The following is a 16,570-nucleotide window of genomic DNA, read 5'->3' on the forward strand; positions in this document are numbered from 1 at the left end:
TGCTTAAGCTAGGTGATTAGATTTCTCTCCCCTTGCCTAGAACTTTTAGGTGTTGTTTTTCTTAAGTTTTGCATATATGATGGTCTAATGGCAAGTATTTATAGGTGGAGAGAGGACCTAATTCCTCATTAGGGCTTCCATAGATTTAATCTCAACCATCCATCAAAGTAGAGATATTTAGGAATTACTCCTTTATTTCCAATATATTTGGACACCAATTACATTTAATAATAGCATTATTCCAATAAAAAATGGATGAATATAAGACCATATTATAGGGAAGAATTTATTCTTACATTCTCATGCAATTTTTTAGTATTAAATGGTGATAAAGTTGTTTAAGAAACTTTGGTGTAGAGACCCTTTAATTTGATGGGTGCAATGGTGGAAACCATCGATTTGTGTCGGAGAAAAGAAAAAAAGAAATGAAGAAAGGAAAAAAATTTCTCTTAAATTTCTAATCCAATCATAATATGCCACATGTATGAGAGAAACGTCTCTTCCTGTTCTAAAATAAGAGACGTTCTTTCAACTTATTGATGTTAAAACAAATTTAATTAATAGAAATTAAGAAGAGACGCTGATGGAAATGCGCGTTGACGGTGCTCTTACTCTTAGTACACTTGGTTTCACACCATTTCTCAATGATATAAAATGGCAATGCCAGAAAACATTGTTCAGGAAAAATAGAAAATGAAAGAAAATTATTTACTATGCTTTAGAGTTTGTACTGCAAAACAAGATATTAAATGACGTTTATCGACTCATTTGAGTCTAATTAGAATTACATGACCAAAAAAAAAAAGAAATCAAACTAAATTTACCACAAAAATCTAGAACAACAAGTCTTCTTAAACAGGACAAAAAAGTTCTTAAACACTGTTGTTTTTTTTTTCGGCAAAATAAAACTTATATTACTGATTATTGTAAGCAAATACATAATCGTTTTTGAGAAGAACAGACAACCATAAAGGCGGATTAGTACTACTTGAATAAAAAGATGAGCCAACAGGAAGAGCTTTGGTCAAGTGGTGAGCAGGTATATTGTGTTGACGCGGCACTGAATTATATCGTAAGCAGTTGAACTTGGATCCCCAGAACTTGATCTCCATGCAGAGATTATGAATAGCATAGTCTTGACCTTGGTCCTTAAGAATATCGATTAAGTTTTGGCAATCCCCTTCAAAAATAACATCACGATATCCCCGCATGTATGTATTCTGCATAGCCGTCAATAAGGCCTTTCCTTCCGCTTCTAAAGCTGAGTTTGAAAGTCCAAGATGGATTGCTCCCCAATAAGAATGTTTGCCATAAGCGTCTCTAACTATCCAACCTCCTGAAGATATTTTTGAAGAAGGATCAAAAGCAGCATCAAAGTTGCACTTGTGGAAGCCGGTACAAGGGATACTCCATCCTTGTGAATGTGAACGATTTTCTGAGATGTCCGAAGTAGGTGTAGAATCCTCTGTATTAGCAAGAAGCCATTCATTAACATCTGCCAAAGCAATAGAGACGTCTCTTGAGGGGTTTGGAATTTGTTTTCTGAAGATGAGGTTGTTTCTTGATTTCCAGAGGCGCCACATCAGCCAGAAAGGTAAAAGTTTTTGTTGTTTTGTTAGCCCATTAGCCGATTGAAGATCTAGCAGAGTTTTGAAATTGTCTTCCATGTTTGATGAAAGTTGAAAAAGACACGGAATCGGTAGACCACTCAGTCTCCACGTCATATGAGAGAAGGGGCATTCAAATAATAAATGGATGATAGTTTCATCTGACAAACCACAACAATGACAGGTTGGATCCACTTGAATACCCCGAGTAATGAGACGTGTTGAAGTACCCAATGCCTTAGAAAGTATCCTCCATAGGAAGTGTTTCAATTTGGGAACTAGTTTCAACTTCCAGATTCTGTTCTTTAAGAGAGGATCACCATGGGGTGGCAAGATGAGATTATTATCAGGATCCTCAAGTTTACGAGCCAAATAATACCCAGTTTTGACAGAATACTCTCCATCCTTCGTGTAGTGCCAAATAATCTTATCCCTTGCTTGTACTTGAGAGAGGAAAATGTTCTTGATCTGAACTTGATCTTGTAATGGCAGGATTTGCAGACGATGATCATCCCATCTTTTATGACCATAAGTCATAGAAATAAGGTCCGATACCAGCATTTGATCATTTTGTAAACCGGTTGCAGGCCGAGGGGGATCGGATGGGATCCAGTTATCCTGAAACACTTTGATGTCTGTACCATTACCAACATTGTATCGTATTCCTTTCTTGAGAAGCTCAAGCCCCACCAATATTGAAGACCACCCATAAGATTGGTATCGTTGAGATTTAGCATCCAGGAGAGATCCATGATTATAGTATTTTGCCTTAAACAATCTGGCGAAGAGTGTATCTGGGTACTTAAGTAATCTCCAGGCCTGTTTTGCAAGAAGTGCATCATTAAACTTCTCTAGATCTTTGAAACCCAATCCTCCATCCTTCTTAGACTTCTGTAGTTTCTTCCAGGCAATCCATGAGATCCCACGTTTATCTTGTTCTTTCTCCCACCAAAATTTAGAAATGAGACTTGAGATTTCTTTCACAACCCCTGATGGTACTTTAAAACATGACATAGAATACACTGGCATTGAGACTGCAACAGATTTAATCAGAACCTCTTTTCCAGCAGGGGATAGAAGCTTCGAACTCCAAGAAGACGTTCTTTTCTTAACTGCATCTGTAATGTACTTAAACATTTCAGATTTCTTTCTCCCAAAATGTTCTGGCAAACCTAGATATTTACCCCCTCCACCTTGGTTTTGTATGTCTAAAATATTTTTCAGACGTTGCTGTAAGTCTCCAGGGATTCTACTTCCAAAAGTTATCATGGATTTAGAGGTGTTAATCATTTGCCCTGAACTTCTTTCATAAACCGAGAAGATATCTCTGAGAGCCTTTGCATTCCGATTGTTTGCTTGGCAGAAAAAGATAGAATCATCTGCAAACAATAAATGTGTGATCGGAGGAACCCCATTTCCAATCTTTATACCTCTGATATTACCCTTGCGAACACCTTGCTTGATGAGATGACTGAGTACATCTGCACAAAGTATAAATAGATAAGGGGATAATGGATCCCCTTGTCTTAAGCCTCTTTCAGGGTGAATCATTCCTTTTGGATTGCCATTAATCAAAACAGAGTAGCTGACGGTTCTGACTGTAGCCATAATCTATTGAACCCAGGTATTGCAAAATCCAAACGCCTGCAAAGTTCTTTCCAAGAAATTCCATTCAACACGATCATAAGCCTTGCTTATATCTGTCTTCACAGCCATATATGTCTTAGACACACGTTTCCTGGCCTTAAGAGAATGCATCAATTCATTTGCAACAAGAACATTATCAGAAACCATCCTGCCTGGGATAAATGCTGCTTGTTCCTCAGACACAATCCGATGCAGAAGCGTTTTTAGCCGTAACACCAAGAGTTTAGAGATTATTTTGTATAGCACATTGCAGAGTCCTATTGGCCGATAATCAGAGAGAGTATTGGACTTTGTAATCTTGGGGATCATACATATATTAGTATGATTAACTCCAGGCCTCATAGAGCTTGTAGCAAAGAAACGACATACCTCCTTTATAACATCTGTGCCTACAATATCCCAACACTCTTGATAAAATCTGGCTGTAAAACCATCTGGACCAGGGCATTTATCCGATCCAATTGAACAAATGGCATCGAAAATCTCTTTATCAGTGAACTCCCGAGTGAGATGATCATTCATATCCGTAGTTACAGAAGCTTGGAAGTCAGTAAACAAGACTTCATGAACTGGATTCTTGGAGGAGGTATAAATATTCTGGAAAAATTTCTCAGCATGTATTCCAATGTCCTTATCACCTCTATAGATACCCCCTGTAGCATCTTGAATTGAATGCAATCTGTTCCTTGCATATCTGGATTTAGTGCAAGCATGGAAGTATTTGGTGTTACTATCCCCAACTGATAACCAAGTATTACGGCTTTTGGCTTTCCAATACAATTCTTCTTCTCGGTAAGCAGCTGCAAGTTGCCTTTGGAGAGAAGGAATCAGAGAACGCCTGTATCCCGAACTTTGTAAAGCAAAATCAAGATCTAGTTGCAAGGATTCAATCTTTTTTGCCGAATTTATTGAGGAATTTCGACGACAAAGTGACAAAGATTTCCTGCACTCTCTGATTTGGTCTGTAATAGAACAGTTGGGAGATAGATTGAGCGAATTCCAGCCATCAGCCACATAGTGCTTGAAATCTTTGTTTTGAATCAAGCGCTTGTCAAAATGAAAACGCTTAGGAGCTGATGAAGTTACAATTGCAATGCGAGTGATGAGCGGTCTATGATCAGAACCGTAAAGTGTTAAAAAAGTAACTAAAATAAAATCTAAAGTTTTCTATTGTTTATTTGAAAAATTAGGTCATATATACATGATATTATATGGGTCTCCATGATAGTAATAGACTAATAGTTTAGTCTTAGTTAAAATAGATTAATTTCAACCATACCAATATCATAAAGTTTAGGTTTAAAAGATTAATATTCCGATATTTTGTTTTTTGAAGCATATAAAATTTTGACCACCGTTACAATTTTTTTCAGTTTTTGTTTTTCTCTATGAATTTAGATTGGCAAATTTTTAAAAAAATTAAACAAGCAAATAAGGTCGTCATCATCTTCTGTCATTTTCTCTTAAGTACCTCTCTCTATTACAAATCCCCAACCCAAAAGATGCTTAAACCATAAGAAAGCCAAATCTCAAATTATATGGGAGACTATTGTTCTCTCTCTTATTGTTTATGTTTTAAATTATCAAAAAAACTCTTCTGAATGGATTATTAAAGAAAACCATTTTTACAGATATCAAAAGGAAAAGTTTTTAATAAGCTTTTGAGAGAGAGAGAGAGAGAGAGAGACAATCGTGGTGAGAAGAGACGAACCCGTAGCCCGTAGGCCATAGAGAGAGAGAGAGAGAGAAAAGACGTTCATTATAGGATGAACAAAACATCCTCTGTTTCTCTATTCTTCTTTTTTCTCCACATTTCCTCATCTGGGTCATCTTCCAAAATGGTGAATTTTTGTTTCTTTTTTTCAAAGTTCAAAATTTTATTTGTTCCCTTCTTTAATCGAGCGTTTAGTCATCATTGTCTCCTCCCCACCCCACCCCACCATTGTTTCCTGCCGTTATTCTTCTTAACGAATTTTCCGTTTCTGGGTTTTTGGTTTTATGATTTCGATGATGCATTTTTCAGATTTGAAGATCACCCAATTTCGCTATTTGATCAGGACAACAACAACAAAGGAAAGAAAAAGAGATCGGATTCCATCTTAGAATTGCAGACAACAAAAGTATGTTCCACGTCTTTGAATTTTCAATTTCAAACAGACTTTCGCTGAAACTCATCCGAAAAATTCCGTCTTTATGATTCTCGTCTGAGTCAATTTGTTTTTTATTTTCTTTTAAAAAAAATGTTGTGATGGTTTAGCAGGAGCTAAGAGATGGAATCGGATCTGGGGAAGCTCTTCATTGGTGGGATATCGTGGGACACAGATGAAGAAAAGCTAAGAGACTATTTTAGCAAGTATGGTGATGTGGTTGAAGCTGTGATCATGAGAGACCGTGCCACAGGACGTGCTCGTGGCTTCGGATTCATCGTCTTTGCAGATCCTTGTGTTGCAGAGAGAGTCATCATGGAGAAACACATCATCGATGGCCGAACGGTTAGTTAAAATACCAATCATCAATATCTTGAGCGGATATTAAAAAGCTCAGATCTTGCAGGATCTTCTAGGAAAGTGGCAACAATGTTTCTTTTAAGAGTGTAAGACAATGTCTTTAAGAAGTATCGATCGTATTTTTCAGGTTGAGGCGAAGAAGGCCGTGCCTAGAGATGATCAGCGACACGCGAGTCCTATACAGCTTATGTCACCTGTTGTCCATGGTGGTGGTGGTGGTGGAAGGACTAAGAAGATCTTTGTAGGAGGCTTACCGTCTAGCATCACCGAGGCGGAATTCAAGAAATACTTTGATCAGTTTGGTAACATTGCTGATGTTGTGGTAATGTATGATCATAACACGCAGAGGCCAAGAGGTTTTGGCTTCATCACATTTGATTCAGATGATGCTGTTGATAGTGTTCTCCACAAAACCTTCCATGAGCTCAATGGGAAACTTGTCGAGGTCAAAAGAGCCGTTCCTAAAGAGATTTCCCCGGTTTCTCGAAGCCCTCTTCCTCCTGGTACCAGCTCTAATAGGATGATGTCTACTAATAGCTACCTAAATAACTTTGCTCCTGGTCCTGGTCCTGGTCCTGGTCCTGGTTATTATAACAACCTAGGAGGCTCTGCTGGTGGCAGGTTTAGTCCTATCATTGGTAGCGGTAGAAATCTAGTTTCTGGTTTTGGCCTCGGTTTGAATCTGAATCCAAGCTATAATGGAACAGCTTCTTCTACATTTCGGATTCAAAGTAACCTTTACTTCAACGAACCTTCCCCAAACCGTTACGCCTCTCCGATCGGGCAGAACAGAACTGAATCTCCTTACAGCTCGAACAACAGAGAGTACTTGTGGGGAAACAGAACAGGTTGGAACTTGAATGTCTCGAGTGGAAACAACAGAGGGAACTGGGGACTTGCTTCTTCTGCTGTTGGTAATGATAACAATGGTTATGGTCGGAGCTTTGGGACGGGCTCTGGACTTTCCGCGTCTCCATTTAACGGAATAGGGGAATTGTACAGAGGCAGCTCGGTTTATAGCGACTCAACGTGGCAGCAGCAGCAGCAGCTACCATCTCAGACTTCTCACGAGCTTGACACTTTGTCTCGCTCTTACGGTTATGATATTGACAATGTAGGTTCAGACCCATCTGCTAATGACTCGGAAGGTTACAGTGGAAGCTATAATGTTGGAAATAGACAAACTAATAGAGGTAGTTAACAAACACCTTTTAACTTTGTTGTTTTTATAAACTTTGTTACATTTGATTGCGATGGAAATGTTCTGATATGTGTTTTTTGTTTAGGTATTGCGGCATAGGTTATCAAAAACCAAGTAAAAAAAAAAAGAGGTGAGAGATTTGTAGATTAAAAGCAAACCAATTTCAATTGCAGAGTTTGGGAGTTCATGACAAAGAAACCAACTTTATTAATATTCACACCGTGAGTCTTTGCCAAAGCTTCTTCTCATAGAAATAATCAAACAAAGGTCGTAGAATTTTCGATCAAGATTCTTCAGGGTTCTGTGCTCTGTTTTTGTAATTTTAATTTTCTTTTTTTTTTCTTTTTAAACTCGAGTTGTTCATGAAAACTTTTGATTTTTTTTTTTGTTTGAATTGAATTAGCGTGGGAAAGTCATTGTGTATGAGAGGAGGGATATGACTATTTTGCTGCATATATCCCTAATGAGTAAATGATATATACTGTACTTACTTTGGATTATTAGTTTTAGTTATTTTTATGTCTATTATTTTTGGAAGAAATTTGTTAAAATTTATTTTTATGGTCAGATCTTTTCCTAATTGTAGCAAAAAATGAAAGATTTTATATAATATAACAATGAAATCGACAGTATTACAGAACAAGCCGTAGACAGTAAGACAGACAGTGAGACAGGTCCCATTACAAAAGTCGGTCCAAAACTTTTTCGAAATTTCTTTACTTTTATGTTCAGATCCTAACAGGCATTGGTCCAAATTTTTAGGCTATTCATTTTATTATTTTTTTCTGACGTAGAAGTTTCTATTTATTGATTTTTAAATTAAACAAATTCTTATAATAAAGCATTTGTGGATTTGTTTCTTATTATTGGCATTTATACACTAAGTTACCATATCTAATGTTCAGAAATAATGGTTTCAATTCTTTATAGTTATGGAAAAGAATACTTTGTTTATAAATTTTTAATCAGTATTTTGATTTACTCTAAGTTATTTTAGAATGTGATTGAGATGTAATTATCAAAACATTATAAGAGAGAACTCATGAGGTGTATTGAAATAAGCATTTGAAGTGATTTGTATTAAATTAACAAATCTTATGTTATTTAGAAGATTTCTTAGTTAAAAAATACAAAACTCCAAATCTCATGGTTTTAAAGTGACATCATTTAGAATTTTAAATAAAATTATATTTAAAACAAAAATTCACCAAAAATCATCAAAATCATCTAAAATCTCAATAAAAATCAAATCATTCTATAACTTTAATTGAATCCCGTACTTGTCAAATATTTATAAAAACAATATATCAACATTTGATGATAAATCAATAATTTAGTCTATATATTTGTCACCTCCCAACTAGCATTTTTCAAACTCATCATTAAAGTAAAGTACCTCTATAAAAGAAGAAGCAAAATCCCCTCTATACATTTGCAAAAACTTTGTTGACAACTAAATTAGTTTTCCCACTTTACCTTTCTTCTCTCTCTCTCTTGGCCAAAGATGGCGTCAGAAGCAGACCAAAGCTTCATAAACCTCTCATGGTTTCTTCAAGCAATCAAAGACCCACAACAAAATTGCTTCAACCTTCAAACCTTATCTTTCTCCTCGTCCGGAAAAATCACACATTGTCAGCTACTAACAGACGACACCATGAACATCAACGTCAGCAGAGACGACCTCACTTCACTTTCTCAGATCTTCGTCGACCTAGCCACATCTTTAGAGACGCAAACATCTCTCAGGAACTTGGAATTCGAAGGTATCGCTTGGGAAATCGAGCTAATGCAGGGCCTTGGTTTGTTTCTCGACAACACCTCGCAGATAAAGCAGCTTGCTTTCAGAAAGAACAGGTTCAGTGAACAATGTCTGAGCGAGCTCTCAGATTTTTTGAGAAGAAACAGTTCGTTGAAAGAGATTAGGTTCTTAGAGTCGAGGATTGGATTTAGAGGAGCTACGCTTCTCGGGTCAGCTCTCGAAGTTAACGAATCGTTAGAGGAATTGCAGATTTGGGAAGACTCAATCCGGTCAAAGGGAGCAGAAGAGCTCTCGAAGATGATCGAAAAAAACTCAAGCTTGAAACTTCTCTCCATATTCGACTTGAGTCCCTCCACTGCGACGCCATTGATATCTGCCGTTTTGGGTATGAACAGGGAAATGGAGGTTCATGTGTGGAGTGGAGACCACAAACGAGACAGAAGCTCAAAGGGCCTTGAGTTCTTGCCTGAGAGCAAGACTCTTAGGATTTACCAGATTGACATTTCTGGCTCTTGCAGAGTCGCTGCAGCATTGGGGATGAACACAACCGTGACGTCTCTAGACATGACATGCGCGAAGCTGAATTCGCGGTGGGCCAAGGAGTTCCGATGGGTTCTTGAGCAGAACAAGACTCTTACAGAAGTGAAACTTTCGAAAACTGGTCTTAAAGACAAAGCGGTTGTGTATGTTGCAGCTGGACTTTTTCAGAACAAGAGCTTGCAGAGTTTGTATGTTGATGGAAATCGTTTTGGGAGCGTTGGTGTCGAGGATTTGCTTTGTCCGTTGAGTAGATTCTCTTCTCTGCAATTGCAAGCCAACATCACACTCAAGTCAGTTGTGTTTGGAGGTTCCAAGACAAAGATTGGAAGACATGGGCTTACCGCGGTTTTGACGATGGTGACAACAAATGAGACTGTGGTTCATCTCGGGATTCACGACGATGAGAGTCTGGGACCTGCTGATTTCATACAGATCTTCAAGAGCTTGCAGAAGAACGCATCTTTAAGACGGTTGTCCTTACAGGGCTGCAAAGGGGTAAGAGGTGACAGAGTCTTGGAGGCAATCACAGAGACATTGCAGATTAATCCATTGGTTGAGGAAATTGATTTAGCCAGAACTCCGCTTCACGATTCAGGGAAAGCAGATGAGATTTATCAGAAGCTGGGACAAAATGGTAGGAAGATAGATGAAGCAGAGGCTGATACACTCAAGGATATGCCACTCACTGAGCCAAAGAGCGTTAGAGCTTTCCTCTGTGGACAAGACTATGCAGGCAAGACAACTCTCTGCAACTCTATACTGCAAAGTAACTCTGCATCCGGTTTTCCCTATGTGGAGAATGTGAAAAATTTGATAAATCCTGTGGAGCAAGCCGTTAAAACAGTTGGTGGGATGAAAATAAAGACATTTATGGACGATGAAACAAAGATCTCGATGTGGAATCTCGCGGGGCAGCACGAGTTCTATGCTCTTCATGATGTTATGTTCCCAAGTCCATGTCTCTTCTTGATCATATTGAGCTTGATTAGGAAACCGAGCAATAAAGAACTCAAACCACCAGCAGAAGTAGAAGAAGAGCTTCAATACTGGCTTAGATTCATCGTTTCCAACTCGAGAAAAGCGGGTCAACAATGCATGAAACCAAATGTTACAATCGTCCTCACGCATGCCGAGAAAATCAACCAACAATCAGAGAGCTTTCATGGAACGGTGGGTTCCATTCAGAGAGTGAGAGATACGTTTCAAGATTTAGTGGATTTCTACCCGACCGTATTCACAGTTGATGCAAGATCATCAACTTCGGTTAGTAAACTCGCACATCATATTCGGTTGAGTAGCAAATCCATCCTTGAAAGAGTTCCTCGGGTTTATCAGCTTTGCAATGATATGATACCGCTCTTATCAGAGTGGAGATCATTTAATTCAAACAAACCTATTATGAGATGGAAAGCCTTTGGAGACCTCTGCCAAACTAAAGTTCCTCCTTTGAGAATAAAGTCTCGAAACGAGAACATTGAGATTGTGGAGAGAAGACGGCGAGCCGTAGCCACATGCCTTCACCAAACAGGAGAGGTAATTTACTTTGAGGAGTTGGGTTTTTTGATACTAGACTACGAATGGTTTTGTGGGGAGGTTCTTGCTCAGTTGATAAAGATTGATGTAAGAAAGCAAAGCTCCGGGGAAAGAAACGGTTTTGTAGGCAGAAAAGCGCTGGAGAAGATTTTGAAAAATAGTTTGCAGAGTCCGGTTCCAGGGATGACCTCAAAGGTACTTGAGCACTTGGATCCGTGTGACCTTGTGAGGATAATGAAGAAAGTAGAACTTTGCTATGAACAAGATCCTTCCAATCCAGATTCTTCATTGTTAGTCCCATCGATTCTTGAAGAAGGCAGAGGAAAGGCTCAGAAATGGCAGATAAAAACAAAGGACTGTGTTTATACTGGCCGGCATCTCCACTGCGATGATTCAAGTCACATGTTCCTCACACCTGGATTCTTCCCTCGTTTACAGGTAAGGGCTCTATAAAAAAAAAAACTATCTGTTTATTTCATCTCTTTAGAAGTCAAACCTTACTGATCGTTGATATTTGCCTGCACAGGTGCATCTTCACAACATAATCATGGAACTGAGGAACCAACATGGGGCGACTTATAGCCTTGAGAAGTACCTCATCGCTATAACGATCCAAGGCATAAATGTTAGAGTGGAGCTTGGAGGACAGTTGGGAAACTACATTGATGTTCTTGCTTGTTCAACACAGAGTTTGACAGAAACTTTGAGGTTCATTCACCAGCTAATCATTCCGGCTATCCTGAACACCTGCCACGGTGTAATCCTCCTTGAGCACATCATAAGACCACAATGCGTCCAGGACTTAACTCCACCGCGATTCCGACAAAGTCAACTTGTTTCCCTCCAGAGACTAAAAGAAGCATTAGCATCAGTTCCTGCAGAGACTATGTATGACTATCAACACACATGGGAATCTGTTCTAGATTCAGGTAAGACTGTTCTAAGAGCTGGATTTGATTTAGCTCGCGACCTCCTCTCTGATGATGATTTCAGACAAGTCTTGCAAAAAAGGTACCATGATCTGTACGACTTAGCCCAAGAATTACAAGTTCCCACCGAGGAAAATCCAGAAGCAGAAAATCAAGCAGAGGTGACCAATGAGCTGGAAAAAGTTGATCCTAGCTTCGATGGAATCGCTAAGGGTGTTGAAGCAGTACTTCAGAGGCTGAAGATTATTGAGCAAGAGATACGAGACCTGAAGCAAGAGATCCAAGGACTGAGATACTACGAGCACAGACTTCTGCTCCAGCTTTATCACAAAGTGAATTACCTTGTCAACTACAATGTCCAGATGGATGAAAGAAAAGTCCCAAACATGTTTTACTTCGTCAGACCAGAGAACTACGGGAGAAGACTGATCACAGCAATGGTTCCTGGCATGGTTTCTTTAAGGATACACATGTTATGCGAATTTAGACGGGAAATGCACGTTGTAGAAGATCAGCTTGGATGTGATGTGATGCAGATAGATAACCAAGCTGTCAAGGCCTTGGCTCCATACATGACAAACTTCATGAAGCTGGTGACTTTTGCACTGAGGATAGGAGCAAACTGGGCAGCTGGGATGGGACACATGATACCTGACTTGGGCCACGCAATCGCTCACCTAGCCAACCCATCTGTCATGGCTGGAGCAGCCGGAGCTGCAGGAGCCATGGGGGTCGCTGCTGCATTGGGTAGGAACCGAGGCAGAGATAGAGGTTTTCAGGAGCAAGACCAAAGAGCAGCTCAACAGTGGCTCATCGATTACTTGAGGGAACAGAATTGCACGACCGGCGGGGACATTGCAGAAAAGTTTGGCCTCTGGCGAGTTAGATACAGAGACGATGGGTCCATCGCCTGGATCTGCAAACGGCATATGATCACCAGAGCCAATGAAGTGATCCAAGTTCCCCTCTGATGCTTGTTAACTAGCTACAAACAAAACAAAATAAAAAGTAAGAGAAAGTAGTTCATATAGTCATAACCATTTTCAATAAAGTCTCTGTAACCGTATGAGAATGTTTTTAAATATTTTACCAATTAACTGTTGGATCCCTTTTTCTTATTACCACAATGGTATAAAGACAGAAAAGCATGCTCTCAAGACCTATGAAAATGACACTTGAACTAACCAAAGAACATCCAAACATTTGTTCTCAAGATTTTTTTCAGAAAGCTGAATCATTGGATCCTCTGCCTCTCTCTCCCCACCTATGGGATCTCCTCTTGATAGTCACAAAGGCAAAGTGGGTCCAGCGGGTGACAATCACACCACATTATGATTGTACAAATAATTAAGTAATCTTAGCATTGATCCACTATCCTTTAGAGATTCTTGTGGATGTAAAAATCAGCAATTCAGGATAAACAAACATGATTAGGTTCATATAGTGCGAACATAGTTCTAATAGGGCAAAGGCTAGAGATACATAATAATAATTTCACATCAGCTAAAGCATCGAGATGAACCAGATGGGAGATACAACATCAAATAGTACATCATAAAATTACATCATTAGGATTAGTCATTCTTCATTAGAAAAGTCTAAGAGTGACCTGCGTTCTTCCTCTGAACTTGGTAAAACAGATGCTCAGAAGAAAGGCCTGCTCCCGTAGAACACACGGGATCCATTGTTGCTCTTTGGTGTTGGCAGCTTCTGAGAATCAGAGCTTGAATTCTCTGATTTTGTTGGGCTATCAATGTCCAGAGGAAGCTTCATCTTAGCCAGTGAATCAGTAAACTGTTGCATGCTTTTCATGTACATGTCGACTATATCCTGCTGCACAACCTTTGACTCTGGCTCAACCCTCACACTGAGGGTGGGTTTCACAATCTTCTCCTCGGATGTCTCACCTGAAGCCTCGCTCCCTGACTCCTGGGAATCCGCTTTGGAATCCACGAGAGAGATATGTTCATGGTTTGGTGTGGCGGAGTGTGCTGAAGCGTGAGGAGAAGCACCTCCATTTGTTGCATTGCTGCTCTCAGGTGAATCTTGCTTCAGTATAGAAGTGACAGAATTGGCTACATGATTGTCAGTATCAGTAGTGACCAGGCTGTCAGAAGTTTCTGTGTCGATAGTGGAACAGGAGATCCCAAAATACTCGGAAACCATCTTCTCGTTTTCGTTGGCGACATTAGGATCTGGAAACTCTATCTTATCCAACTCATCCGGAACTGATTCAGACCCTTCTGGATTCTTGGTAGTTTCATCAACAGAAACACATGAAGGCATTGAGGGAATAGCCATCACTTCAGGGTAGGATCCATTGTAGGAGAGAGACAAATGAACAAAACCAGCTGGCGAATGGTACAGATCAGTGGAAGAAAGAGAGAACTCTTTCTCGAGTTTACCATTCTTGCAGAGCAGTTCCGACATAGGAACCAGAGTAAAACCAAGCAGCTGGTCTTCGAGATAATTCTTCACTCTGCTCATCATGTAAAGCTCACATTTGAGGGAAGTGTCCAGAACCCTGACATCAAGCTTAACGTTGTCATCAAAAACCGGATTCCTCCCACCGCCATTGATGATTTTGGTCGAGACAGACTTTTCAGGATCACTGGTAAGGCAAAGCTTGGCATAAACGTCTTGCTTGTGGTATATACAAATGTTATGGATATCTCTTGCCTGATGCACATAAACCTGAAGAGTACCAACAAGGTCTTGCCGGCCACAACTGATAGAATCTTTTCCATTTGATTCGATACCATTTGATCGGTTACCAGAGCTTTGCACAGAAGTTGAGTTCTCATTCTCTGACTCACCAATCTTGAATGGTGAAACAACAGATTGTGGGGAGTCCATTGCAAAACCTAAGAAACAATCCTGCAAACATTAGGGCCATTAGTATCAGTATTTGTAAATGGTCTCATCTTTGTTGGCAACTTGAAAATCAAGAAGAGACATGACTCCCATAAGTACAACACCAAGCTGAGCAATTTTTTCACCACGCGATGGTGTTTATTGAACATTTTCTTAAGCATGCAAAGGGCTATTCCATAATTTCCATTGTGCATATAAATGCAAGTACAGTAACTGAAAGATCAAATTTTAAAATAGAGAGACTCGTGAAAGAAAAAAAAAAATCTAGAATAAGCCCCTGAAGTTGTTAACTAAACATAGTTCAAAACGGAACAATGTGGATTAACAGTTTCTGAAGAACATGACTCGTTTATCAAAAAGAAATATTGCGATTTAGAGACAGAAAGTTCTTTGGAAAAGACTCAAACACCAACCGAAAGAACAGTTTGATGTCAAAATCAGAGCAGAGCTATACAGTGAATTTCAAAATTCGACATAGCCAAAAAATACACAGATCAAATTCAGATAACAATTTACAAGCTGTTTCACCATAGATAACATATTGAACAACAATGAAACTTTTGAAACCAGTCTAACTGGAGTCATGTTTAGGTACAAGTCTTTAAATTCAAACTCTAACCAAGTCAAACAACTCATGAGCGGTATCAAACAATAAAGCAATAGACTTTGTGTTAATGACAACAACAGATGACCTAATCGAAAGTATCTTGCTCGATCCAATCAGAAAAGAAAGCACAAACACAAAATTCTGCCACATCTTGCACTCAACACACAAAAAGGGGCATTTACTTACAAAAAAAAAAAAAAAAAAACTTGCCTTAAATCCAAAACGAAGCTCTGATCCACAACAAGAGAAACCAAGGTAGTAAGAAGAGAAGTCAGCTGAATTATCTAACAGAGCAACCCAGAAAGAGAAACTTTAAAACAAAAGAAAAAAAGGCTAAAAGAAAAATTCGTAGTTGTAGTCGTGTAAGAATATGATTGAAAGAACAGCAAGCATGTGAGTTACATAAGAAAAGTTAGAAACAAACAGGACAATTTTCAAAGAGAGACATAAATGCAAAACTGTTAGCAAGTTGAAAAAAGATTGGAATTTTAGGGGTCGGCAGAAAGAAAGAGAGATAAGATTAGGGTTTTGCATAGTCACTTCAATGGCGGACCACTAAGAAAGTGGGGCATAGTCATATACCAAAAAATTCAACTGTTTCGGCTGTGAAATTTAAAAGTAGATTGAAAGCTATAAGCTTTTACCTCTTTTCCATGACCATTTTTTTAAAAAATCGCAAATAATACTTCACGGGAATGAAAATCACTTACAGAGCTGTTTCTGAAGAAGGAAAGCTGTGAGCTTTTGGCTGGCAAAAGCGTTAATGGAGTCTTTCTTGCTGGTTTTGTAAATTGGCAATATTATCGCCAAACATTGAAAAAGAAGGAAAGATAGAAGAAAAGAGCGTTTTCATTTCTTTTGGAACTTTTCTTATTCGGAGCTAATGGGCTTTGGGCCCCACTCGTCAGTTTTTAGCAAAGCATATCAAGTGATTCTCACATGATCTCTATACTTATATCTGTTTTTTGTTTTTCTATATACAATTTGCAAACCAATACATATAAATATTTAAATAACTATGGAATTTCTAGAATAAATAAGTGGACGAAAACTGTAATTGTATATTTTGTGTTAACCATATAAATATTTTTTATTAATCAAAACATTGAGTGGATATGAGTGCATACACAGATTAAAGTTAGATATGACATAAAAGTATGAAGATGTGTAGAACCCACAAGGAAGGTAAAATGATAAAAAGATCCAAAAAGTGCTGATTTTATTATGTTTGAATTTATATATTGTCATTATTCATGTGTCAATTAAATATCATTGTTGGTTTTTTTTCCTTTTTCTTTTGACAATTATTGGTTATATATGTTTTCAATGCCAAAATTTTCAAACTATAATTGCTGACATTATAACA

The 16,570-nt window shown here is 38.6% G+C and overlaps 3 protein-coding genes across 6 annotated transcripts; 2 read left to right on the plus strand and 1 right to left on the minus strand.

Annotated features, from left to right (window-relative positions):
• The first annotated feature begins 4,929 nt into the window (after positions 1-4,929).
• LOC18017159 (heterogeneous nuclear ribonucleoprotein 1) lies at positions 4,930-7,477 on the plus strand. Of its 2 annotated transcripts, none has more exons than XM_024156224.1 (5): positions 4,930-5,095; positions 5,278-5,374; positions 5,512-5,746; positions 5,889-6,954; positions 7,048-7,477. In XM_024156224.1, exons 3-5 carry the CDS (start codon positions 5,525-5,527, stop codon positions 7,059-7,061), a joined length of 1,302 nt encoding a protein of 433 aa, XP_024011992.1. In that variant the 5' UTR covers positions 4,930-5,095; positions 5,278-5,374; positions 5,512-5,524; the 3' UTR covers positions 7,062-7,477. The 2 variants fall into 2 exon arrangements, with proteins under 2 accessions (XP_024011992.1, XP_006401444.2); XM_006401381.2 differs by having other exon boundaries at positions 5,515-5,746.
• Positions 7,478-8,366: 889 nt separating this feature from the next.
• LOC18017160 (protein TORNADO 1) lies at positions 8,367-12,789 on the plus strand. Its single transcript, XM_006401382.2, has 2 exons — positions 8,367-11,232; positions 11,321-12,789. Exons 1-2 carry the CDS (start codon positions 8,467-8,469, stop codon positions 12,692-12,694), a joined length of 4,140 nt encoding a protein of 1,379 aa, XP_006401445.1. The 5' UTR covers positions 8,367-8,466; the 3' UTR covers positions 12,695-12,789.
• A 344-nt stretch (positions 12,790-13,133) lies between these two features.
• Positions 13,134-16,036, minus strand: LOC18017161. 3 transcript variants are annotated; one of them, XM_024156225.1, is made up of 3 exons: positions 15,915-15,966; positions 15,415-15,434; positions 13,134-14,600 (listed from the first exon to the last, which is right to left on the minus strand). In XM_024156225.1, exon 3 carries the CDS (start codon positions 14,577-14,579, stop codon positions 13,368-13,370), a length of 1,212 nt encoding a protein of 403 aa, XP_024011993.1. In that variant the 5' UTR covers positions 14,580-14,600; positions 15,415-15,434; positions 15,915-15,966; the 3' UTR covers positions 13,134-13,367. The 3 variants fall into 3 exon arrangements, with proteins under 3 accessions (XP_024011993.1, XP_006401447.1, XP_006401446.1); XM_006401384.2 differs by lacking the exon at positions 15,415-15,434 and having other exon boundaries at positions 15,915-16,036; XM_006401383.2 differs by lacking the exon at positions 15,915-15,966 and having other exon boundaries at positions 15,415-15,719.
• Between the last annotated feature and the right edge of the window lie 534 nt (positions 16,037-16,570).

The sequence above is a fragment of the Eutrema salsugineum genome, unplaced genomic scaffold, assembly GCF_000478725.1.
Source record: "Eutrema salsugineum unplaced genomic scaffold, Eutsalg1_0 scaffold_2, whole genome shotgun sequence".
NCBI lineage: Eukaryota > Viridiplantae > Streptophyta > Magnoliopsida > Brassicales > Brassicaceae > Eutrema > Eutrema salsugineum.